The sequence below is a fragment of the Sinohyriopsis cumingii genome, chromosome 4, assembly GCF_028554795.1.
Source record: "Sinohyriopsis cumingii isolate HCF-2022 chromosome 4, ASM2855479v2, whole genome shotgun sequence".
NCBI classification, from domain to species: Eukaryota; Metazoa; Mollusca; class Bivalvia; order Unionida; family Unionidae; genus Sinohyriopsis; species Sinohyriopsis cumingii.
This window is the reverse complement of record NC_142964.1, coordinates 57,139,203-57,165,330: the sequence shown is the minus strand read 5'-3', so window position 1 is coordinate 57,165,330 and position 26,128 is coordinate 57,139,203. Positions and strand designations below refer to the sequence as shown.

The 26,128-nt window shown below is 32.6% G+C and overlaps 1 protein-coding gene across 1 annotated transcript in view; it reads left to right on the top strand.

Annotated features, from left to right (window-relative positions):
- The window catches only part of LOC149801209 (complement C3-like), a 272,151-nt gene that overhangs the window by 84,006 nt on the left and 162,017 nt on the right, over positions 1 to 26,128 (top strand). The window contains exons 11-15 of the mRNA XM_089956779.1: positions 3,035 to 3,263; positions 8,829 to 9,044; positions 14,142 to 14,235; positions 22,883 to 22,984; positions 25,201 to 25,404. Of these exons, the coding sequence (XP_089812905.1) occupies positions 3,035 to 3,263; positions 8,829 to 9,044; positions 14,142 to 14,235; positions 22,883 to 22,984; positions 25,201 to 25,404 (845 nt within the window). The remainder of the gene's footprint in view (positions 1 to 3,034; positions 3,264 to 8,828; positions 9,045 to 14,141; positions 14,236 to 22,882; positions 22,985 to 25,200; positions 25,405 to 26,128) is intronic.

The window sequence follows — 26,128 nt, the reverse complement described above, 5'->3', positions numbered from 1 at the left end:
TATACATGGTGGCCATTATTAATGGTGGAGGAAGAACCTGGGAAAACCCCGTAAAGAACCACCGACCCACGAGAAGCTACTGGCAAGCTTTCTCACATACCCACATTGGCCGAATCCGAGACTCAAACCCATGCAGACAGAGGTGAGATGGCAGTGATCTGTAATGGGGAGCACTTTAGAGGACTCTGCCACTCGGGGCCTACCCAGGACCAGATGTTTTCACAGCTGAATTTTTAAAAGTCTTTTGGATTGACGTTGGGGAATTTGTAGTTTAAGGTTGAAGTAGGTGATTGAATTTACATTATTGTGCATAAAGCTTTCAGTAGATTTGGATAAAATGTTAAAAATGAATTTTGAAAGTAAAATAGAAATGTTTAAAACTTGTTTAATACATTGGGAAAAGCGATCCTTAACACCAATTGGTAAAATAACAGTTTTGCAAACCTTAATTATTCCAGAACTTAATTGTTTGTTCGTCTCATTACTAAATCCTTCGCAAAATTATATCAGAGACTTAAATGAACTATTTTTCACATTTATATAGAATTCAAAGGTGAACAAGTTAAAATGGAGGGTATAATTCAAAATTTTACTATAGGTGGTTTGGCAATGAAAGATATTGAAAAATTTATATGAGCTTTGAAAATAAGATGGATTCGTAAAGTTCTTCCACCTCAAAGAAACTTGGTCAATTTACTTTAATATGAAATATACCAGATTAGATACCAGTTTCTTTGGAAATGAAAATATGATGACCTTCTCCAAAATGAGAAAAAATGCTTTTTGGCATGATATATGCCTCCTTTTGAAGCTGTTACTAGATGTAAATATACCCCGGACAGGAGAAGATGTTATGAAAACAAATTTATGGATGAATTCCCTTGTGAGGGTGAACAAGGTACCTAGTTTCTATAGTAAGTGGTTTGAACATAATGTAATCTATATAGGTGATAAGCTTACAGATTAGGGAACTACATCATTATTTACTTTTTATAGCTTTAAAGGTAGATATGGTCTCAACACAAATTTCCTTGCCTTTCAAGGCATAATTCATTGTGCAAAGTCCTTGTGTAAAAAGTTACAGATAAAACGACACTTGTCAGACCATTTAGAAATTATATTTTATAACAGTAAAGGATGTAATGACTATTACAATTTACTTTTAGAAAAGGATGTTAAAGCAACTAGTGAAAACAAATGGAATGAAAATTTCAATCTGAATATGGCCTGATTATATGCTAAAGTTTTTAAAATAACAAGAAACTCAAAATTACAATGTTTTCAATTTTGTGTTTCTCATAGAATTTTACTAATGAATTCTTTTCTGCATAAAATTAAATTGTCTAGTCCTGATAAATATACATTTTGTACAAGTGCCCTGGAAACAATGCTGCATTTGTTTTGGGAATGTAATGTCACTGATAATCAGGCTGTGGAATGATGTGTCCTATTGGATTCAGCATAAAGCGAATATAGATACCATGCCAAGTGCAAAAACTGTAATATTGGGAGATCTGTTGTAGCTGTGTGGGGTAGGTGGCAGCTACATTGGGGAATTAGCTGGTAGAGCCAACAAACAAACATCTAGGTTACATATTTATTTCAAATTCAAAAGCTCCCTCTATATATACCATCCTAGCGGACTTAACAGGAGACATCCTGATATCATATTTCTATAACTGGCTTGATTGTTTTTGGTACACAGATCTGTGTTTCCTACATTAAACTAAACATGTGATATCTCACTAATGATTTGCTTAGAAGCTGATTTGAAAACATATAAATGATTATAATATATCTGGTCAGACTCACACTCACTTTCAACCTCTTCCTCAAAATATAAATGTTAAATATAGTTTAAGTGTAAGGGTTGGCAAAGATTGTCATAGTTCAAGTAGAAAATATATATTTCTTTAAAATCTATAAATAAGATACTCTTGCTAATTAGAAAAACTTAATCTACTATCATGTCTCTAATATCAGCATTTTCAAAATCAAAAAAAAAAATTGTAAGTCCTGTAAATAATCATTTAATTAATTTGCATAAACACAAAATGCCTGTTCTCACTTACATAGACCATAGAGCTAGACCAGTTAAACCAAATGATTAATGTCCATAAGGCCATGGGGTGAGTGTGCTGTAAAGATTCTGCTTGTATTGTTTTGGAAAATGTGGATTCTATTCAACATGACTATGTACAAGACTAGAAAATTGGAAAACAGTTAAATCTTACTACAGATCCAATATATGGAACATATGAACAACCTATTTATTTTTGCTTTCATTTAGCCAAATGCTCCATCTGTATGTAAAATGAAAGGCGATATGCCTAGATTGGATGAAAGGTGATATGCCTAGATTGGATGAAAGGGGATATACCTAGATTGGATATGTTGAAAGGTTTTCTTAAAGACCACTATAATCTGGTAAAATATATTCCAATTAAATCTGAAAGGAAAGAAGAAGCATTTATGTTGATTTGGAAACAGTGAGAACCATCATTCCACAGTAGCTAAGAATGTGTCTAAGTCAAATACTTGTTTTAATAGCATCATGTTATAGTGTACAGTGTGTCACCTAGCTGCTGTATATTTGTAATTTCTAGAAAGAGATTGTGTACTATATGAATGTGTGTGTGTGTGTGTGTGTGTTATTTGTTCCCACACTATATTTATTTTCCCTGGATTATGTCAGATATAAGGTGACCATGGCATGGTTCCCCAACCCAATGGTCAACCTAGTATGGGGACCAAAAACGTTTTATAAAATAAAAATTACTTATTATTACTATACTGTATAAGGTAAGTGTGTATTTTATTTTGATGTATTTAACATGTATTATTTATGTATTTATTATTCATACACATAGTAAATTTTTATTTTGTTGCATGTAGTTATCTTTGATTACTTTCTTAGTATTCATGTACATAGGAAATGTGTTTCTTATTGTAAGTGGTTATCTGTTCTCTGATTGTTGGCTAAATGTTGGTAGCAGTGCCACTGAAATAATGTTTTTGTTTTTTTTTGCAACAGTTCCAGTGGGGTTTTGGACTTGAAACGATCTACACCACATTCAATAACTGAATGGAGGGTACAGGCTATTGGGATGTCATCAGAATATGGTATTTGTATTGCTGAGCCAGTTACATTCAAAACATTGAAGAATTTCTTCCTCCAGATTGATCTCCCTTATAAAGCAGTTCGTCTGGAACAAATGAATATTAAAGTAACCATCTTCAACTATGATGTTAATGATCATTGGGTAAGTATGCAATTTTTTAAAAAAATAGTACATATACTTTTGGATTGTATAAATTTGTTTTTAGCTCACATGGCCATACGGTCAAGCAAGTTTATGGTATGGCCCTGCTACCATACCTATGATCCCAATTTGATCAAACATGCAATATGGGCTTGCATCATCAACATTTTTAGTAAGTGAGATCCATACGTAATATTAATGTAATCTTGCACCTGATTGGCTGAGCTTGTTACTACTCCAAAAACCATACTTTTTATTTGGTTTTGATCACCCTTCATAGACTTGTATGACAAACTTCTCATGTGAAAAAAAAGAGGTGTGATTAGCTGAACTTATTCTAATTTTTGATTACATTTACTAAACAATCTTAAATCATCAGCATCTTGAATTAAGAACAAGAGCCATCATGAATAAGAGCCACAATACCTTTTCAGAATAACTTGAGAGTTTTTGAATAATCATGGTATGTTGTAATTTACAGTACAAATATTTTTAGGTCTATTGGTCATTAGGGCTGTCATCGGGTACCCGGGTTTTCCATGGTTTTTGAAAGCCCTATCAGAAGAGCTTATGGAATGACCTGTTGTCCGTTTTTCATAATGTGTCCTCTGTTAACCAACCTCTGTTTTCTGACATTTGTCCATCCATAAGTACTAGTTTGTTACTGCTACTTCTCTTAAACTGCTTGGATAAATGCTATGAAATTTTACACCCAAATTCATCCTATGGTCTAGTTAATCCTTAATGAAAATGTGCTGCTCTGATATCCAATATGGCCACCACAGCAGACATTTTGATTGTCTTTTTATTTTTACTCCTGAACAGAAAGTCATATTGAGAAGAGATTTTCAACAGAAGACTAGTTGGTCCAGTATAAACAATGGTGTCAATTTGACATCTAGTATGACTGCCACAGCAGTCTTCATGAAAATCTTGTTATTGCTATTCCTCCTGAATGGATGGTCATATCAACATGATTTTTCCTCTAAAAGACTTCTTATGATGTCTGGTTGGCCCTAAATGATGCAGGTCTGACATGTTATGTGGCCGCTATGGTGACCATCTTTTTATTGCTACTTCTCATTAATGGAAACTGATATTGACATGGAGCTTTCACCAGAAGACTTTTTATGATATCTGGTTGGTCCAAAATGAAAGTTGTCCTGATCTAATGTCCAATATGGTCACCATGGTAGCCATCTTGAAACTTTTATTATTGCTATTTCTCATGAATGGGAAGTTGTATCAGCATGATGTCTAGTTGGTCCCGATGTAAAATGGTGCTTCAAAATCTTGAAAATCTTGTCATGATTACTCCTCCAGAATGGATGGTCATATCTATAGAGTTTCATCAGAAGACTTCTTACAATGATTATTTGATACTATGTACCTGAAATTGGTGCAGATCTGACATCCAGTATGGCCAACATGGCTGCCATCTTGAAAATCTTGTTATTGCAAGTCATATTGTCATGGAATTCTTCCCAGAAGAATAATTATGATATGTAGTTGCTCCGAATGAAAACACTATGAAAATGACCTCAAATATGGCTGTCAGAATGAACATATTAAAAATCTTGTCAGTAATTCTCCTGAATGGATGTTTTTTCAGCATGAAGTTTTCAGCAAAAGTCTTCTGATAGTGTCTAGGTTGTCCAAAATGAAAATGGTGCCAATCTTACATAGAACATGATTGTCACAGTGCCAAATTTTAAAATTGTATCACTCAGGAATATCAGTTCCCTGCAAAAAGACTGAGTTCAAGTTTGAACACTCTAGAGGTCACAGATTTGATATGTAAGCTTAATATACCACTCTAGAGGTCACAGATTTGATATGTAAGCTTAATATATCATCAAGACCTCTGTTAAGTTATATTATGGTATATAGCACTTGCACAATGTCAAGAGATTCAAGTCTAATAATTTCATATTGAAACCATGTATACACATGGTACAGTGCAATCAATTAGAGTGTGACCCTGCTATAACATGCTCCATTGTAACATAAATTTGGAGATAGCTTGATTGTTGCATGACTCCTGAAATTTCATATACTTTTAATTTTCTCATACTTGAAAAAAAAAAATTGTAGAGAAGAAAAAGAAACATGTAAAAAATTTATTATCATTTGGGGAAGAGATTGTTTATGAATTCTAATATAAAATGATCGTGGTATTACTCCTGAAATGTCATATGCAATGCTGTCAGTCATTTCTGCACACATAAGGTTTCTGTCACCAATATTGCCTCTTGTTCATGGGTGAAAAAATTACTAAAGAATTCAGAAACAACGCAAATTAAATTTCCAATCTTTTAAAACCATAAATATCTGGCTGTCGAGTTATTTTAACAGTGGTAGTGCTGTGTTGTTTTGGGATGACCTTGAAACCAGTGCTGATTTGTATCTAACTGCCTGTCTGTGTGTATGCTGAATTGTTTCAAAACAATACAGACATTTTGGGCCAAATCCATACAGTAATTACAAAACTAGTATTTATAATCAGATTGTTGTGTTATTGTACAAAGTGATGCATATATGCATGCAGAGTGCTAACACTAAAAATGTCCGTGAAAATGATGTGTTCATGGCTACCATAGCAACCAAATAGAGAAAAATGGTAGAAAAGTATTTTGTGACAAAAATTTTAACATAATATAAACATTTCCGTCAAATATAGTTATTCTGAATGTGTACATGGACAGGTAATTTTTTTCTAAATTTCACATATCCTCAGTTCATTATTTTAAGGCCTATGCTAGATAATTAAAACTTTACTTTCAAACATGTCTCTACATTTCAGTATGTTGCAATAATTATTTGGATGATGCAATATTTATATAATTTCTCCATTTAATTATATTTATAGTTCATTGATATGGAAGCAATACTATTCATAATGAAAATGAATGATACATAATTATAGATTTGCTTTGGTTGCTATGGCAACGAAAAAGTAATGTTAGTGTTTGAAAGGTTTAAAAGACTTTTTAAAATAATATGTTGGCAGTATCTTTTATCCAACTAATTACATCATTCATTTTTCAAAGATATAAATGTTATCGAGATATTTTAATTAATAAGGCATAACAATAATTGTCAAGATCTTGAAATATTATAATGTTCATGTTTTAATGTGAAGAAAATGCTGTTTATGCAGTGGAGTCAAACTAACGGAAAACTTGTTTTCTCATTTGAAAATTGTTGGAAGGCAGATGTCTTTTAATACTGATTTTTATGTAAACATATCTCGAAGCAATTATTGTTGCTTGCAATAATACATTTAACAAATGCAAGTATCTCGAGACATGTGACAAATGTCATAAGTGACACAAAATCCAACTGCATGTTTGTCACTGACTGCAGTGGGGTATATTTTTTCATCACACCTTGTAAAATGAAATGAATCTAAATTTTTATTTCAAAATAAAAATGTGGATGAAAACATTTCATTCATGGATTTAACAATTTTAGATTTATTTCTAGAAGTGTAATACATACAATTTTATTTTTGCCAGCTTCACTACTAAATCTTATGTATCTCTTAACTTTCCTTTACTATCTATTAACCCTTTACTTCATTCAAGCGTCTTTGGATGCCTGTACTCCATTTGCATGGAAGCGCCTTTTGATGTCTCTATTCCATTCAGATGGAAGCGCCCTTTGAAGCCTGCTGTAAACATTAGCCATTTTGAGCTGGTTTTCATAGCGCCACCTTTGGCCCCCCCCCCCCCCCCCAGTTAGATACTACATTCATTTCTGTGAATGATAATTACCTTAGATCATGTGGTCGCTGTTTATGCACTGGTCGATATCTGATATTTAAAGTAACTGGGTCGTAATCTCCACTCTCCAAAATGGCCATCGCAGATTTCATTCAGTACTTCCGAAGTTTTCACGATTAGAATCACAACTATGAAAGATTCAATAACTTGGGTAAAGGCTCTGATATTGATGTAGGCAGCAATTAGTTTTTATAAATTATCAAATTCAGATGACTTAGTGATGTAGACGCAGACAAAAAACATGTAAATTTTGAGTATGGGAAATGGCAGCTACGGTTGGTCATGTGGCCTCACTGACATGACGGTGAACGAGTTCTCTCAAGATTTTAAAGCACATTAAAAATTCTTCCATGAAAAAAAATTACACAGCTATAATAATTGAACTTTACTTTTAAATTTTCCCACTTATAATAGATGTGTACCAAAAATGTAAAATGGTTAAAATTGCTGTTAAACGTAACATACACTACATTGCTTAACAGTTCACAGGCAGGCCTATGCATATGCTGTCGACTAGATAACAGGTGTTCTATTTATAGTGCACTGCACTTTGTCACAATGCTCTATGAGGTAAAAGGTTAACATACAAATTGATTGCATATCAATAGTATGGGATACATTATGTCTTTGATTTCTTTAATAACTTTTACTGCCCGGTGGCCTAGTGGTTAGAGTCTCAGATGTGGGAGGTCACAGGTTCAATCCCTGTCGGAGTCATACCAATGACTGCCTCGCTTGATGTTCATCATTAAGAGGTTAGTGTTAGGACTGGTTGGTCTGGTGTCAGGATAATGTGACTGGGTGGGACATCATACCACATGTCTGCCGCATGATGCCCCAGTGCTAGACATCACTATAAACTGCCACACTACAGACATCGTAGCGATATGACTAAAATTATTAAAGCTAAGTTAAACTTCCAAATCACACACATCAATCTAAATCCTTAATAGCTTTTAGAATTAATGCCTTCTTTAATATATAACAGCAGTTTTAATTTTAGAATATGTCACTTGTGATGATACAATGAAAGATTATTTTAGAAATACAAGATTCATAAATTTAAATAGAACAAATTATTAAAAAGTTTATGTAATTTACATTGATCATAATTAGTAATTTGTAATATAAACTGAACAAATGGAATGGTAATGTGACAAGTACTAATAATAATTAAGCTGATAATAATATAGTAATATGATTATATTTATAAAACTAGTCTGATGCACACTGATAAATGTATCTAAGCATCAGAATTTCTGCTTGTATTTTATTATCTTTAAGAAAAAGATTTTGCTTTGGGAAAAATATACTCCTACAAGCCATGCTAAAGTCAAGTTTATACATTTTTTTGTCATAGAATTATTGCTAAAAACTCTACTTTATTTGAGCTTCATTATTTGAAGCAAGTTTGAGATGTTTGGTTAAATAGGTTTTGGCATCTGCTTTTATAATCTGCATTATGGCATTTTATACATTCAGTACCAGTTTGCATTCAAGGCTACTCACGTGAGTAGAATCAGCCTCACTTGGATCTCTTTTTTATCACAAGGATTAACATTGGGAAAATGGAAAACTTCAGAGTGTAATCTTCTACTCTAAGGCCCCATGAAACAGAGCATTGAAATTTTGGCCACTGTCCATGTCTGCCAAGTAAGTCTACATCATTATCACAAATGTCACAGTTAGATTTATTTTTTATATACTTTTAGTGACCTCACTATATTAGGTGGGTAGCAATAATTCAATAAACTTGCTTGTTATGAAATATTTATTATAGGTCAGTGTATATGTTGAGCCATGGGATACAACTATTTGTTCCTCAACAAAGATGGGGACCAAGTCTGAAGCAAAGCGAGTCCTGGTGAAGGCAAACAATGCACATACTGTTACCTACCCCATACTTCCCCTAAAGGCAGGGGACACTTTCCTAACAGTATATGGAGTGATTCCTGGCCTGAACTATGATGCTGTAAAGAAAGTACTCCATATTGTAGTAAGTTTTTCTTGTAATTTCTATTATTGTATCAGTTGAATACAATTATTGTTATTATATTTTATATTATTGTGAGCTTTGTTCCCTTCGGGTCCAATTTTGCTAGAGTTAATGCCCTTTTGATTAATTGTAAATCTTCACTATAACATATCGTTGTAACCAGCATAGTTTAATAAATATTCAACACATTCTGATAGACACGAATGTGCATTTTATGGGTTCCATCTCATGAACGATATTTTAAATTGAGTTATGGCCCATAAAAACAACTTCATATCTTCACATAGGATGTTGCATATGTAGTATCATTTATTTTCGTTGGACTCAATTTTTGTGGTTTTGTAAAATAAGGCATTTTTGTGGGTAATTCATGGTTTTGCTTCTCAAAGTTTGCATATTAGTGTGTATTTAAATTAATACTACCACCTGGCAAGTTCAATACTTGCACTGTATTTTCGACCAAGTGAATAACATCAGTCGAAGCCGACACAGCCAACAACATTAAAACAATACTTCCATCTCTATAAGCACAAATAAGATACCTGTCAAGATTAATCACTTTTGCCATATTGTGTGTGAATGCTCAACATCACAGAAAGCCAACGCAGCCAACAACACTAGGCCAATCGGTTATTAAAGAAGAATTAAGGTCACACTTCCACGAATGGTATGCTAAACAAGTCATGGACGCCATTACAGAAAAAGATGTTACTGGTGCCGATCAGTGCACATTGTTAGTAAACCTTGCAACCTCATTAATGAAGTAAATTCACGTTGAATAGATAATTGCAGCTCATGTGACAATGAGTGAAAGATCAGACCTAATTATCATTTGGTTTTGAGCAATTTGTGGATTATTTACCTGAGAAGCATTTGTGAGCACAATGAGACTTGATTGACACGATGTTGATACAGTGGCTTTGTCCAAACTTCTGTGAAGTGTGAGCTTTAATACTTTGCTGTAATTAGTGTATATATATATATATATATATATATATATATATATATATATATATATATATATATATATATATATATATATAGTGTTTCATTAATAATAGTGTTTCAAGAAATAGTTATAGTATTTTACAGGATTGTTGTTTTTTTTGGATTAAAAATGTATGGATAAAATGAAATGTGCTTTCAAAAGGATTTAAATCTTTCAACAAGAGCTGTACTCAAATGAAGGATCGATTTGAATAATCATTAAATTTAAGTTTCATATACTGTTATTTTGTATTATTTTTTCTTTCATTTTCAGTATTAATATTGTTTGAATACCTTAAGCTTTTTCTCTATTTCCTCTCTATCCTTACTTACCTCACATATCGATTTAAGGCAGCGGGTATAAAAGTACAGCTATCAGATACCTTATCGATATATAATGATATTTCTTGTTTCAAGAGGTTGTTATAAAAAATAAAACAAACACATGTAAAAGCTAACATTTAATTACTAGATTGCAGTATTGACCTTGATTTATCAAATACTAGTAGTGTATGTGTTAATGTCTAGGAATAAAACACTGTAAGAAAATGGGGGTGTCATCCTCCTACATGGATCATTTTTCATTAGGGATTTAAATTTGTGGTTCGGGGCAACAACGAAAACCATGAAAATTGGTCCCTCATGAAAATTGATGATACTTCAGTAACCAGCGTAGCTTTAGAATCATTCAACATATTCTAACACAGTTGGTAGGACCTAGATTTGCCTTTATGTGCCATGTCAACTCCATTTTGGGAAGATTTGTAAACCATGACAGTTAACTTTATATTGTTACATGGGATGTTCCCTGTAATTGGCAAGAGTCTTTCGACATATTAAGATGCAGTTTGGTATTAATACTGTTTCTTAGAATTTCATGTGCCATGTATGGGTGTAATCTCATTGATTTCAGTTTTGGACAGCGTTCTGCCTAATGTGAAATAAATTTTGTCTTCACTTGGAAACTTGGAATGTTAGTTGCAGTCAACATATTTAATGAACAGTTGAACATGTCTGATTGAATTTGGTCTGAATATTGTCTGTTAGACTTAAATTTGCATGTTATATATATTGTCTTTTGTGTACATCATTTTGGACAGAGTTACAGACATTGTCAGTCAGCTTCTTATCTTTATACTGAATGTTGCTTGTAAAAGTATAGTTCAGGAACCACTGAAGATATTCCCTTGCAATTTGATGTGAACATAAACTTAGATGTTTCTTTGATGGATTGTAACTTTTGTCTTGTCTACTCCATTTTGGATTGAGTTATACCATTGTTGATCGACTTTATATCTCTACATGTGATGTTACTAGTATTGAATAGACCTTGAATGAGTTGGATTTCAAGCATTTCAGATGTTCATTTGTGAGAGTAATGTCCCCTTCATGCCAATGATCTCCTAAATGGGATTCCCTGCACATTTTCTTATTGAAAAGCTAAGAAAACTGTAGTGTATGGGGCCCTTTGCAATGTAGCCCTATTTAAGAGTTGGGAAAATATTAGGGTTTTAGTTATTTTGTATTGTCAATCTTCTTGAAATTTTTATATGTGGCCATCCTCATTTAAACATGCTATGGAGCATACAGTGTATTCATATATAGGTAAATACATGCTATGGAGCATACAGTGTATTCATGTATAGGTAAATACATTCTACAATTTAAGCTGCATGTGAAAGTGACTGCTGCATAACTATAGAAGTGGCTATTACTGTGGGGGTCTGACTGTCATAATTTTAGATTTTTTAATATAAATATTTGTTTTGAGATTTTACCTTAGATAACAAAAATTTAATTTTCAGGATATCAGCACTATAGTTGAAGGAATGGTATTGAAATTTAGACCAGATGTATTACATAACAATGTATTGGTATTTTACTAATGTTTTGCTGATAAATATGGCTTTTGGAAAAGGAAATGCAGATAATGATATTGTATATCAAGTCTTAGAAGTATTTAAAATGTAAATGGCTCAGCTCCATATTATCTTGAAAACTCTTTTTTTTTAAATGCCAAAATGATTATTTTAATTTTTTGTTCTGGTTTTAAACAATATTCTTCAAATTCCAAATTCCACAGCCTTGAGCAAATACTTTGAAAATGAAGTTTTCAGTACTCAGTACCATTATTTGGAACCTACCATTATTTGGAACCTACCATTACTTGAAACCCTCCTTATCTCAAATGTAAAGTACATAGCAACGTTTTAGAAAAATCTTGAATACCTATAAATATTTCATCATTAGCATCAAGTGCTCTTTATCTTTTCAGTATGTGTACTAAAAATGTGTATACATTTTGATATGTGTGTATGTGTATTAAAAATGTGTATATACTTTGGTATGTGTAAGTATGAATGTGTTTATATATGTTTTTTTACCATCACAAATTCTATACCACACTGTACTGTGGTATTTCTGAACTTACCATGATACATACCACAGTATACCACAATTATATTACAGACCAACAACTCATTGTTCTGTGGCAGGGGCTTGACACTTTTTGGTTTCATTTCTATCGACCAGTAGCTGGGAAAAATAATTGGTCTGATTTATATCAAAATGACATAATATTACAGGTATATCTATTTTAATATTTGGAAACAAATATATTTAACTTGAGATAAAAGAAAATATGTCACCTCAAAAGAAAATATCCCCTCCCAATTAAATGGAAAGTACCTTATAGCAGATGAATTGGCTGTATGTATGTTGCTTGTTGTTTAAGAATCTAAAAACTAACACTAAAGTTGGACGATTCAGCTTATAGAATAGATGATACTGAAAGACATTGTGCCGACACTAAAGAGCCTTTTGATAAAAATAGGAAGTGAAGATACTAAAGCCTATAATTTTCTAGCTTTACTATTGATATGATAGTGAGGGAAACTTTGAGTAGGATTCCAACACCAGAGCAAGACATTCATCAGAGAGGGCCAGTGAATATAAAACACACTTTTCCAGCAAAAAAGAAAATATTTAATGGACTTGAGAAATTAAGTAAATTTTGGACAAGAAACAGGTATGCTCCATAAACTTGAATAATGATTTTTAAGTCTTGCAAAGGAACACAGATGCTTAACACATTCACATACACTAGTCCATAAGTAAGACATATAATGTGGGATTTTTTATTTGTTTGTTTTAATCGAAATATTTTACGAAAGTGGGATTTGGCCATAATATGTTTCATAACATTGCATTTGGCCAATGCATTGGCATATGTGACACATACCGAACATGTGCTTAAAGGATCATAAATATATTTGTAATATTGACCTTTAATTTGTGACAAATACAAACATTTTGTTAAAAAGAGATTATTTTTAACAGTTTTGTCATCAATTATGAAAACACGCTGTTAATAAATTAATCATAATAATATTCCTCTGGAATTTCTGTTCATTCCTTATTGATGGAAACTATCAGTGTACTTATACATTGAAACAGTACCGTGGTATTTTCCAGTGGAATAAATACGACAGTTAACTGGTATACCAGTAATATTGTGCACATCTACTTTTCAGCATGATTGTGTTTATTGTCAAATGTCATAATATTTATTTCTGAAAGTATTTAGTTGTATTTACTATGGTTTGTAGAGGGCCCAAGAGGAGAATAGTTGCATTGCTGAGTTAACCCTCCTAGAAATAATAATAGTTAATAATAACAATAATAATAATAATATTGTGTAGAAGTTAGAGACCACTCTGTTCACTTGAAATAGGAGTTAAAGCATAACAAAATAAAATGATTTCCACATTCAAACAAATGCTTTTATAAAGTCACAGATATGTTGCCGTGACTAAATAGAAATCTGCTGGTTTTGTTTGAAGCTTTAAAGAGCAAACGTCAAGTACAAATGTTAAATGGTTGGTCTCTTAACGTTTGTGTGATAACTTGAGTTTTCCTGCATACCATCAGCAAATTTCAGAACATAGAACAATTTAGGAGCAAAACTTGAAAAGTCAAAAGTAATTGTGACCCAAAGAAGACCAATGTCTTTCTGCCAGTGATATTATTTAAACATTCACTGTTATCATGTAAAATACACCACTCAAACTATGTGACAGTCTTGTCTAATTTTGCTCCTCTTATTTTTAGAATGAAGGAATTGAAGAGAATGAGGCGATTAAGCTGTGCTTGGACCCAAAAGGTCAGGACAAAGCTGTTTGCAGACCTAATAGCAGAGTAGTTGGTGAGTTTCTGAACTTCCTGAGGGTCATCATGGAAATTTTATTGTCACCTCAAATTAATCCCTTCTTAACCATGCAATCTGCATGCTTCAGACCCTGAAACATTTATGTACCCCTTTGAAATACAAATAAAATTATAAAGCATGGTGGATTCAAATTTAGGATCAGGGATGATTTACCCCCAGATTACCCTAGATGGGATTTAGGAACAGTGTAGGGGATATATATTGTCACTGTCATTTTAATTCGCTTGAAGAAATTTGGACTATCACAACATTATTTACTTTATAGTACTATAAAAAAATGTTCTATGTTTTGACATGTTTGCAAATTCCCCATTGTTGATGAGAAAACTGCTGATCTTCAAATGTTACAAATTTTGACTACCTGCTATTTTAGATGTTAAAGAACTATTGATCAGCTCCTTGCATAATATTTTAGGGTTTATGTGGATGAAAACCACATTATGTAATAACGACAGCCTGGTTAATCCAGAAAAGGAAATATTTTGTCTTTAAAATGCATAATTCACAATATGATGAACATTGCTGGTAGCACTATTAAAACTTGTTTCCAACTAAGTTGGCTTTCAGAGTAAGCCTGATGCTTGGAAAGTGACATTGATATTTTTTATATGCACATTGCAAATAGAAAGTGTGCTATGGATAAAGTTGAGGAGATCAAGGCTTTTGAAAAGTAGCTGAATGAGAAGCTTCAGGAGCTTAAAAATCCATATAAAGCAAATGTATAGGTCCTATAACAGGATATTGTACTGTAGTGTACAGTGTATTGTGTTTTAACTGTGTACAAAACTTCAGACTTAAAGATGACATTGGATAAATGTTTAAATTTCTTTAATGGTTTATTTGCTCAGCAGTGTGCAGGAGGACATTTTAGTGGAAATAACCTAGCACTTAAAGCTATTTGTTTTTTATTTATTTGTTGATTTTCATTTTATTCTCATTTTATTTAGAATGGAACTCAACAGCCTATTTTATCAAATTTGTAATAAATGTTATGCTAACCATGGAAACAGTCTTGTAATTCCTTTGTGTCTTAAACCTCAAAAATAAAATTTAAAACCTTGAAAATAGCCTCAAATAAACCTCAAATGTTAAAATTTAATTTCACTTCTAACATTGATATAAAATAATGTGATAAAAATGGAAGAGCAGAGTGATTAGTAAGGTCACAGCGATACAGATTTTATCACGCTGTATTAGGATGCAGACCTGCCAACTCTTACGATTTTGCCATAAGTGTTATGAAAATTACCCTTAAAATATGGACCTTATGGCATACTAGCAAAAAGTACGGGAAAATGATCATTGCCGAAAAATCCGGATAATTGGTTCATCCATGTTTTATTTGGATCTGGGTTTCATCTTAGAATTAATGAAATTAGTCAGGGAACCAGACTAACTTTACAGCACCACCCAAGATGCTTTAAACTGCACCTATTTGTTTATGCGAAGTGTCTGCATGATCAAACTGTGGAATATAGAATTTTAAACAATGGCATCCAGAAAGCGATTCATGTTTAAGACTACAGGCAAAATAAGCTTCTAAAAATGTGTTAATAATCAACACAGTAGAATAAAAAGGAGTATTCAGATTCTTGTGAATAAAAGCTAGAAAGGGCACACTTATGTTTATTGAACATCACGTGCCAATTAGAGTCACAGGTGCTCAACGCGAGCTTGATGTTAAGAAAAAAATAATAATCTAAAGGAAAAAAATCATACAGAGTGACAAAAATACTTTAGATTACCCCCATGACCCGTTCTGACATAGGACACTCTCTATCATAATTTATCTCATATATTATGATAGAGAGGGTCCTATGTCAGAACGGGTCAGACTGGTAATCTACGGTCTCTCTAAACACCCCAAGATTCTCAAAGAACACCACAATGTTACATATATTGGCACCAAAACGTACTAAGAAGTGGAAAAAAAAGTAAAAGCACATACGGATATTGTTACCATCAATGATTAATAGTATTGGTTGATGTCCCTATTTCCAATAACCTACGGAAACTAACTCTTATGCATCAAATATCTTTAATTTTATAATATTATTAAACAATTTCCTTATTTAATGGCTATGCACCATACTTTTCTCGTTTATTTTGTTATTAATTGTTTATATACAAATTTTAATTTTAAATCGTGCATCAACATTTTTGACAGAGACATTTAGAATACATGACCAAAGAGAGTTACAAGCTCCACGCGAGTGATTTCCCTTGATTTTATGTAGCCGTGAAGGAAAGTCGCTCTGTAATTCCTTTCGATTTGACATCAATGTCGTGTTTGATATATCAGATGTAATTTATCTAGACTGTCTGATTATACAGGCCATTTAATGATTGGTACAGTCACATAGGCAACTAATTATCAACAATAACTCACAAATCACCAAGTCGTTTAATTCTCAGTATGAATTACTCCGTCTCAATAGCAACTCCAGAGGACATGCCAAAAATATTACCCACATTTCAGACTGATTAAAAGAAGAAAAACGATGAAACACACATAACTGGTTTATTTTAGAAGTTATTAATGTTTTCGCAAGCATAGTAATAGAATATAAAAGGTAGATTTTCATCGTTTTACATTTATTTAATATAACAAATTTCTAGCTGAAATCAGAAAAAAGTATATTGAAGCTATCGAATTTACATTTATTTTTACCAAGATAACATTCCAGTGTTTCCATAAAGAAAATATAAAATTAACTTTTAGTAAATCAGGCCATTATCAACACTATCAAACAGCAACGCATATTATTTATTGTCGATTGAGTTCTCAAGCAAATCGTGCTTTCTTCGCATTATATTTACAAAACAAACTGCATAAAGAGTTATTGACTAGTAAAACGATAGTACAACGTATCAAAGAATTATTAATGAGTAAAACGATGGTATAATGTATCAAAGAGTTGTCGGAAACAGTACAAACGAACATCCGATATGTATTGATCATGTCCTTCTGTACATAGACGCTTCTTACAGAACTTACAAGAGCTTTCTGGAACATACTGCTGCAGAGCTAGATAGAGGTGTTGAGTCCGTGGAAGTAAGAATGTCTGAAATTATGGAATTTGGAAGTGATGATGAGAAGAGTATAACCAAGCCAATAGAGCCTGTATTCCCCTCGGTTACATGCTCCCTTTGCACGAGACATCTGAAGGATAATGTCAGGCACTTCCTTCAAAATAAAATATGGGTGGAAAAGGGTGAATGTGATATAATAAAGACACAAATATTTGATACTGGTGTCATCACAGACGCAAATACTACAATAGATTTTGAAAGTTGATCGAAACTTTTGGAAACAGTCATCAATGAACAGCATCCGACATTTGGTCCATACTTTGTAAATAAATTGAAACCAAAACTACATAAATATTTTTTCAAAAAGATAGCTGCAAAAATACTGAATGCGTGAATTAGACTAATGACAATGCATTCATCAATAACATTCTAAAACCTTTCGTTTGACTGGAAACCACGACACGCGCAACATCTAATACATAAACTTTTCAGTGTGACACAGCTCCATTTCATGGTTACGACAGCGCGAATTATCAGTTAACGAAAAAAGAACACATTTGCCACATACATGACAGCGTCTGGAGGTGCAAATCCGTAAAGCAAACCACAAAGATTTTCGGAAACTTCCTCAAGAACATTAAACGTATATAGAAATCAAAGTACATGTAATCACTAAAATGGAAAATACACCATAATTAATAAGGTTATTATTATTATATACAACTAATTATAAAATATATATTGTTTTGGAAAGTTAAATGTTATTAAGAATTTATATGTATCTTGTAATCGTAGTATTGATTTATTGTATAGATTTCGCTACTAACTTCATGCTCATTAATAATTAAATTAGAAATAAGTTTGGAAACTACAAAACATGATATATTGTCATTTAATGTCAAACATTTAATGCTTCGTAATTACTTCAAACAATGTTGGAGTCAGCCTGAAATATTGAAATTAGTAAGATGTTTGTACTAATTGTTAATTGATTCAATATTTAATTATTTAAATTCAATAACTGTATGAAGTTGGTTGTTGTTGTTGTTGTTGTTGTAGGGCTTAACGCCATTTTTCAGCACGCGATTGGCTATACATGGCGGCCAGTATTAATGGTGGAGGAAGAACCCGGGAAAACCCCCGGAAAGAACCACCGACCCACGAGAAGCTACTGGCAGGCTTTCTCACATACCCACATTAGCCGAATCCGAGACTCGAACCCACGCAGACAGAGGTGAGATGGCAGTGATCCGTAACGGAGAGCGCTTTAGACCACTCGGCCACTCGGGGCCCCTATGAAGTTGGTAAGCTTGAAGGAATATATATATATATATATATATATATATATATATATATATATGTATATATATATATATATATATATATGTATATATATATATATATATATATATATATATATATATATATATATATATAGATATACTTTTATATCTAAAATGTATGAATATACAAGCATCATCTATGCTACTTGGTATGTTCAATTCAGCAATAGATAAATAAATATTTAAGAGAGGAAGACTGACAGAATAAAAAAGAATAATGAATCATTACACTAACTTAATCGCAAATGCGATGCTGTCATTTCCCGCATATATTACAAGACAAAACAAGCTAACGAGGCCTGACATGATTATGATATTGGACACAAGGATAAAACGCTATTGTCACAATTACCACATTTCATTTCATATTGTACCAAAATATATCTGATCGAAATGTCACAATATAAACTGTACTTACTTTAAATTAATCCACAATTTACACACGTTTTTGTTTTGTTTTTTTTTTTTTGTTTTTTTTTTTTTTTTTTTTTGTACAAATTTAAAGCGTGTGGTGCGTTTAAATTTCAAACCTTTATATTTTCATTCAAATTAGCGTGCCCTGATTAACTTAATAAAAGTGAATTTAATTATAATTAACTGTTTACATCTTTTTTTTTATTGCAGACATCAATTAATAACAACGTGATTAGTGGAAATGACCATTAGCAGTGTGCCAATTATTGTTTGTAAAACAAATTGGATTTTTTTATGCAAATTTCTAGTGTGCGGTAAATGTGATTTCTTTTCATTCAGTTTAGCATGCATTCATTAACTTAATACATGTTACTTTAACTTTAATTAACTGTTCACTATTTTTCGGCGACTTAGAGATGTGTTGGTATCTTCTTTAATTGTAGACGTCAATGAATAATGGCGTGATTAGTGGAAATTAATATTAGTGCTAATTAGTATTTTCAATATGCATGAATTGGGGCGAATTGTCCCTTGACTGGAGTTGAAGTGTCTTGGGGTCGAAATGTCTTGCTCCCATGTGGCATTGCTACTTATTTATAAATGTTGATAAATATTCACGTTACTGCACCCGAACACTTTTCGTCGAAATGAGTTATTTCCCTTGGCAAATCTTTGACCTCACTACTTTTTCTGTTAAATAAACAATCGCTAAATATTCACACTTTTTGTTTCTATGCTTGTTTGTGTTGTTGTTGAAATTTAAAGTAGGTAATTGATTGAGTCTTGATGTGTTTTTGAGAGTCTTGGGGTGTATTGGGGAGTCCTGGGGTGTCTTGGAGTGTTTAGTTAGACCCCGGTAATATGACGTATTTTTGTCTCTCTGTATGATTTTTTTCCTTTAGATTATTATTTTTTTTCTTAAGATCAAGCTCGCGTCGAGCACCTGTGATTTGAGTATGTCTCATGGCAGGAGATATGATTGCCGTCGTCATGTGAAATGGAAAAGAATTTCCAAGAAATATGTCAAGTTTAGAGATAGCAACAAGCCATTGAGCTGCATAGGGTTTGGAACTAGAGTTAGTGTAACTGTACTAGTGGTAAATAAAGTCGACGCATACTTTACAATCTTTTTCAGTTGAACATAATTTTTATCGTCAATGCCTCACACTTTTAATTACGTTTTCCAGCTTTACAGTAGCAGTTATTGATATTTTGCTGCACGTTACTGAAAACTAGTCTTACGGAAAATAATCAACTGCCTTACTGAGACAGACTCGTCAGGGTTGGCAGGTCTGAGAATGTTTGCACTGGCATTTCTTGGCTCTATATTGAGGTTACAACATATTTTTAGTCAATTAATTGTTTATTATTTTTCTTCATGTAAATGTAAAATCCCTGCAGAATAAACACCATATCAGAGATAAATAACTTCATTCACAGTGTTGCACTTAGGATTCTATGAGCAGGGAACACTTCCCCCATCCTCAAAATTATCTGGTCAACATGTGACATTTCAAAGAGACAGAAAAATGCTAGATAGTACTGAATGCACTAGTATAGGTAAAATGAAAAACACAGTAATATTGCTTTACATGTTTTTCACTTTAACTTTGGCATCAGCACTCTTTGTCTTCTTTTCTTTGGTCATTTACATTTTTTTATTGTAATAACTGTTTTATCATGTGCTCAAAAGGAGGGGAATTGTTTTCAAATGCACTGAGGCACTGAAAATGTTGACATTTCAATACACATAAATACTGAAGGACTGGTGGATAATCAGTTCAAAGGATATTTACCTTTTAAAAGTTATTTTTAATCTTCTTGGGTCATGAATAATGTTTACTCATTTGCCTCTCTATTCTTTATGTGTATTAAAATCAGATTGTAGGCTTTATGTCATGATTTGTATCCATACATTGGCACAGGCATAACATTTCACATCTAGAGCTCAATGTATAAAATCATTACATGTAACTGAATACCTGGTTCATATGAAAAGAGTTTAACTATGAAGTTTTTATTCAAGATCTTCTGTCAATTTCCTTTAGTCGTCACTCAGAGTTTATTATACAGAGATGCCCATCATCCTGAATTTGGTGTGAAGATCCCGAGTTGGCAAGCCTGTTCATGAATCACACAGATGTACATAAAATCACAATTTTTCGTAAAAAGTAAACTGAAAGAAAATTTAGCAGAAATTGAAGCCATATGCTAGTATTTTCAGTCCTTTCAAGTCTTTTTGGGTAATTTGTAAGACATCTCATCAGTTTCCAGCATACATCTAGAGTGTTTTCAGTCTTTTCCTCTCTTTATGGTAATTTGTGACATAAGACCAGTTTCCGGCATATAACGTGCCATTATAATCAAAACAGTTTGTTTCATTCCTTTCCATTCTTTTCTGGTCACTATCATATAATCAGGTTCACACCATTATTTGGAATGCTTCATTTTACTTGTGTTTTCTTAATGATGTACTGTATTGCTTGTTTTTGTTTTGTTTTTCGCAAATTAGATTTTTGCAACATTTGTTATTTAATTGCGAACTATAATCGGCACTGTTTTTATAAACCTTTTATGTATGCCTTGACTTTAAAAAGGCAGACAGTGATTTTAAGCCCATCCTGAAAGCTGCATGGAATCAAATGTTAATTAAATTCATCAATTTAAAGAAAGAAAAAATTGTCCTTCGTGTTTTAATGGTACAAAATCCGTCCCAAAAATTGATAGAGCTGAGAAGGGAGCCATGCGATGTGATACACAGGGATCTGACCTTTACCGTGTGGAAACGATTTTGGGAAAGGATCTTTTAGCATAGCAGAAAAGAGCCAGTAGCAGTCTGGAGGACAGTTAAAAGAAAACACAGCCATGTGCTGTAAATAGTGTTATATAACTGCACATAGACATATTTTGTAATGTTTTTAAATGATATTATCATTCTTCTGGCTTCCATGTGGAGTTTGCATTTGCTGCGGTAAGTGTCACAAATTTTGCAATAGAATCGTGAGCTTTTACCCTTTTGTCCCTTATTTCCCTGGTTGGAAATGGGCATCTCTGTATTATAATATTTCCCTTTTTAACATTAATTTATAATTCACTGATTCAGTACCTAACTGTATTTTTGAATGTTTTACATCCCATAAATTTTATTTTGCATGTAACCTTCACTATAAGTTACACTAGTCATGGTCAGTGATGTGCACTATGAAAACCTTGAATGTTTTGGTAGCCAAATATGATGTTTGAAATGGAAATTGTCATCTGAAAGTTGTTACTGCCTATGGTGACTTTGGCCATTGATATCTCAAATAAAATTGTGGACTGACTTCTCAAAAATAGTAGTTGGCTTTTATTTTTCTTCTCTGTTGTAAAAGCATGGTAATAGGGATGCATGCAAGTAAAGATTTCAGGTAAATAGGATAAAAGATTGCGGGAACTTTATGATGTCATACTCAAGGCATAACATTTATTCAATACACATTGACTTTTACTTAATTATGAAAAGTTAACTCCTTGCATCCGACACAAATCTCCCTGTTTAATCTGAACACCCACCACCACCACCATTGTATAGAAATATATACATGCCTTCCTCCATTTATTTAACAAAATTGAAAAATAATGTTAAAGTTCGATTTGGTGTGCTCCTGACTTGATATGTTTAACAGGCAAAAATGTTAGAGTATAGAACAATATTTTGTAATAAATTTGATTAGCGGTTGTGAGAAATACAGTTTAATGCAGACAGAAATTAAAATATATCTCTATTCCATCAAGTATAGAAGATTACCAAGTAATTGGAATAATAGTGTATTCCGTTCATTTAATCTTTTCAGTGGAAAATGATCCTGTGAATGGACACCAGATATTTACAGTGGATTTAACAATGCCAGAAAATGCCATTGAAGGAACTGGCCAGTGTGTGATGTACTTATCAGGTACCAACCAGACAGATAGTGAGGTAGAGATGGTGAATAGAGAAATTTCATTGTCCTTGAGGCTTAAAAAAACTTAATTTCTGATCTTTTTAGTTTATACTAGTCAAAGACCATACGAGCTTAGGTGGTGGCTTGAGGTCTATCGCCTGTCTGTTAAAGCAAGTTTGTTATGCCTACTCCTCCTAAACTATTAAATGGATTGCCATCAAACTTTACACACACATTCATCCCAATGTCTCACTGGTCCATTTAAGTTCAAAAGTCCTGACTGCTTTTTTTGGGATTGAAAACACAAAACTTTTTATCATATTTTGGTTATAAAAATGGTGTTGATCTGATATTAAGTATGGCCACCATGAAAATGTTCTTATTGCATCTCCAAAAATTGACAGTTGTGTCGAGATAAGATTTTCATTAGAAGATTTTAAATGATATGCAGTTAGTGATGATATGACATGTAATATGAACACCACATAGGCCATCTTGAATTGTTATTGCTTCTCTTGAACAGATGGTCACATCAATGTTGTGTTATCACTGAAAGAACTTGTTATAATGTCAGTGCTTATAAATGGAAATAGTGCTAATATGACCTCCAACATGGTCACCATGCTGTACATCGTGAAAGTCTTGTTTATGCTACTTCTGAAAGGCTTGACATATCAATATTGGTTTTTCATCTGAGGACCTCTTATAAAATTAAGTTGGTCCTAAATGAAAGTGGTGCCAATTCAATATTTGCTGTGGCTGCCATGGTGGCCACCTTGGATACTTTTTTATCGTTATCTCCTGAATGAATACTAGCATAGTAATTTCATTGAAAGACTTATGATATACAGTTGATCTTAATGAAAATGGTGCTGATATTGCAACCATAGCACTGATCATGAAAATCTTGTTTAAACTGATGATCAAAGATTTCTTAGTTTTTTTCTACGTGAACCTGGTGCATATCAGACTTCCAACAAGATGGCCCTACTCAGCCATCTTGTAAATCGTGTTATCACTACTACTCATATTAAAGGGGTGGTCATATTGGCAGGTGATTTTCATTAAAACACTTCTTGTTAATTGATCTGAATTGAATATGATGCTAATGTGACTTTAAAAAATAGGAATAATCTCATTTCATTTACTACTTGTAAATGGATGACCATACATGAATTAAAAGAAAATAATATACTTCTTTCTTGCAGTCTATAGTTGCTCCTGTATTAACATTGTGCCGATCCATCCAAAATGGCTTCCTTCATGGCCATTTTGAAAACCTTATTATGGTTACTACTCCAGAATGGATGGTCAGATCGTTTATTTTTTCCCGGACTGAAACGCTACAGCAGTATGTGAGTGGTTCAGAATGAAAATGGTGCTTATCTACCAACATGGCAACATTCTGTCCATCTTCTAAATCATAGTATCACTCTATATTTTGCATGAATGATATCTTTGATTTGACGTTTTCAGTAAAACTTCTTGGAACATGTAACTGGTTCTGGATGAAAATTGTGCAGACCTGAGCACTAGCATATCTTTCCTTTAATGAAGGAATTTGAAATTCAAACCTAAATGACCATTTTGTTAAGATCATTGGTCATTTAATGTATTTTTGTATTTCACTGAGCTGATGAGCAGAGGAACCTCTTCATATACAACTGCATTTTGAACAGATGTTTTACTTAGTTGCATTACAGTGAACAAGTTGATAAGTCAGCACTCTGACATTGATTTTAAAGCCAAAAGACCTGTCTGTTTTTATGAAATTGATATTATAAACTAGTATGATTATCAAACCACGAATATGAATATATAAAACATATCTTGAATTATGCCAGTTCAATAACTCTGTTGACTGCCATACTCCCTCCCCCAGTTATTGCTTAAACCAGACTTAAAAAGTGTGCATATAAATACTGTTCATTGATCTTCAGTAGATGGTATTAGGTTCAGGGTCAAAGGCGAATATATATATATATATATATATATATATATATATATATATATATATATAATTTAATATTAATTAAAACTTCTGAGCAATTTACCTTCAATAATTTTGGAAACAGTTTCATGATTTTTTTTTAAATATTGAGAAATAATTTAAAATTCATCTGAAACTCATTGACAGGGGTTGAGATTTTGTAACATTATGTGGATAAATATATTTATTCTTTTCCTGCCATGAAATATAATAGCATTTTGTTTATTTCTTTTTGTAGGAAATAACATTATGGATGTTGTTGTGCAGAATACCATCAAAGATGTAAGCAGATTATTCAGAAAAGTTTATCCATATTATTGTGGAGAACAATCAATGATGGCTCTTTCATCATCTGTTTATGCTATGATGTACCTAGACAAAACAAAGCAACTGGTTGAAACCTCAGATATTGAACGTGACGGATGGAGATTAATTAATGAAGGTAATAATTTTGTTGTTGGATCATTTCTAAATCAGCATGTAATTTACATAACCTGTCTATCAAAGAAGACATCTAATTAATTTGTCATTCTTTGAAATGTGTCTTGTATTCTTTCTGCACTTTGAATGTGAGCTTCAATATGACTGGTATTGTTCAAGAATTGACACCTTAAGTTCGTCCGACTGGCATATCCTGGGTACCATCCCTCTTCAAAGAACCGAAATAGTGATCAGGAGAATTTGAAAAATGCAATAACAAGATTGTGCCTGGACTTATTTGAAAATTAAAGGAGCATCAGAGTAAATATAGTATGAATAATGCAGTTAGCATGGCTCCAAGTTGCAAGTAAATTACTTGAAATTTTAGATTAAAGTTCTGATTGTAGAGTTAATTTTGTAGAACAGTTGCCGGCTGATGGAGAAAAAAAATCTCAAGCTCATTGATATTGATTTCAGAGACTCGTATCGTTGCTGCATCAACAATTTCTAGGACACTATCAATACTATAATTATAACAATACGTAAAAGAATCTTTCTTAGAAATGCCAAATTTTATAAAGTGAAAAGAAAAGCCATTACTGGCTACTTGGCAATATCTCTCACCAAAGAGATGCTGATGGTACTCCAAATTTAAGGTCTGTTAGAAGTAAAACAATGATACCAAAGTCAAGAAGCAATCGTTAAAAAAGTTTTAAATATACTGGTACACTGGGATGGAACAACCC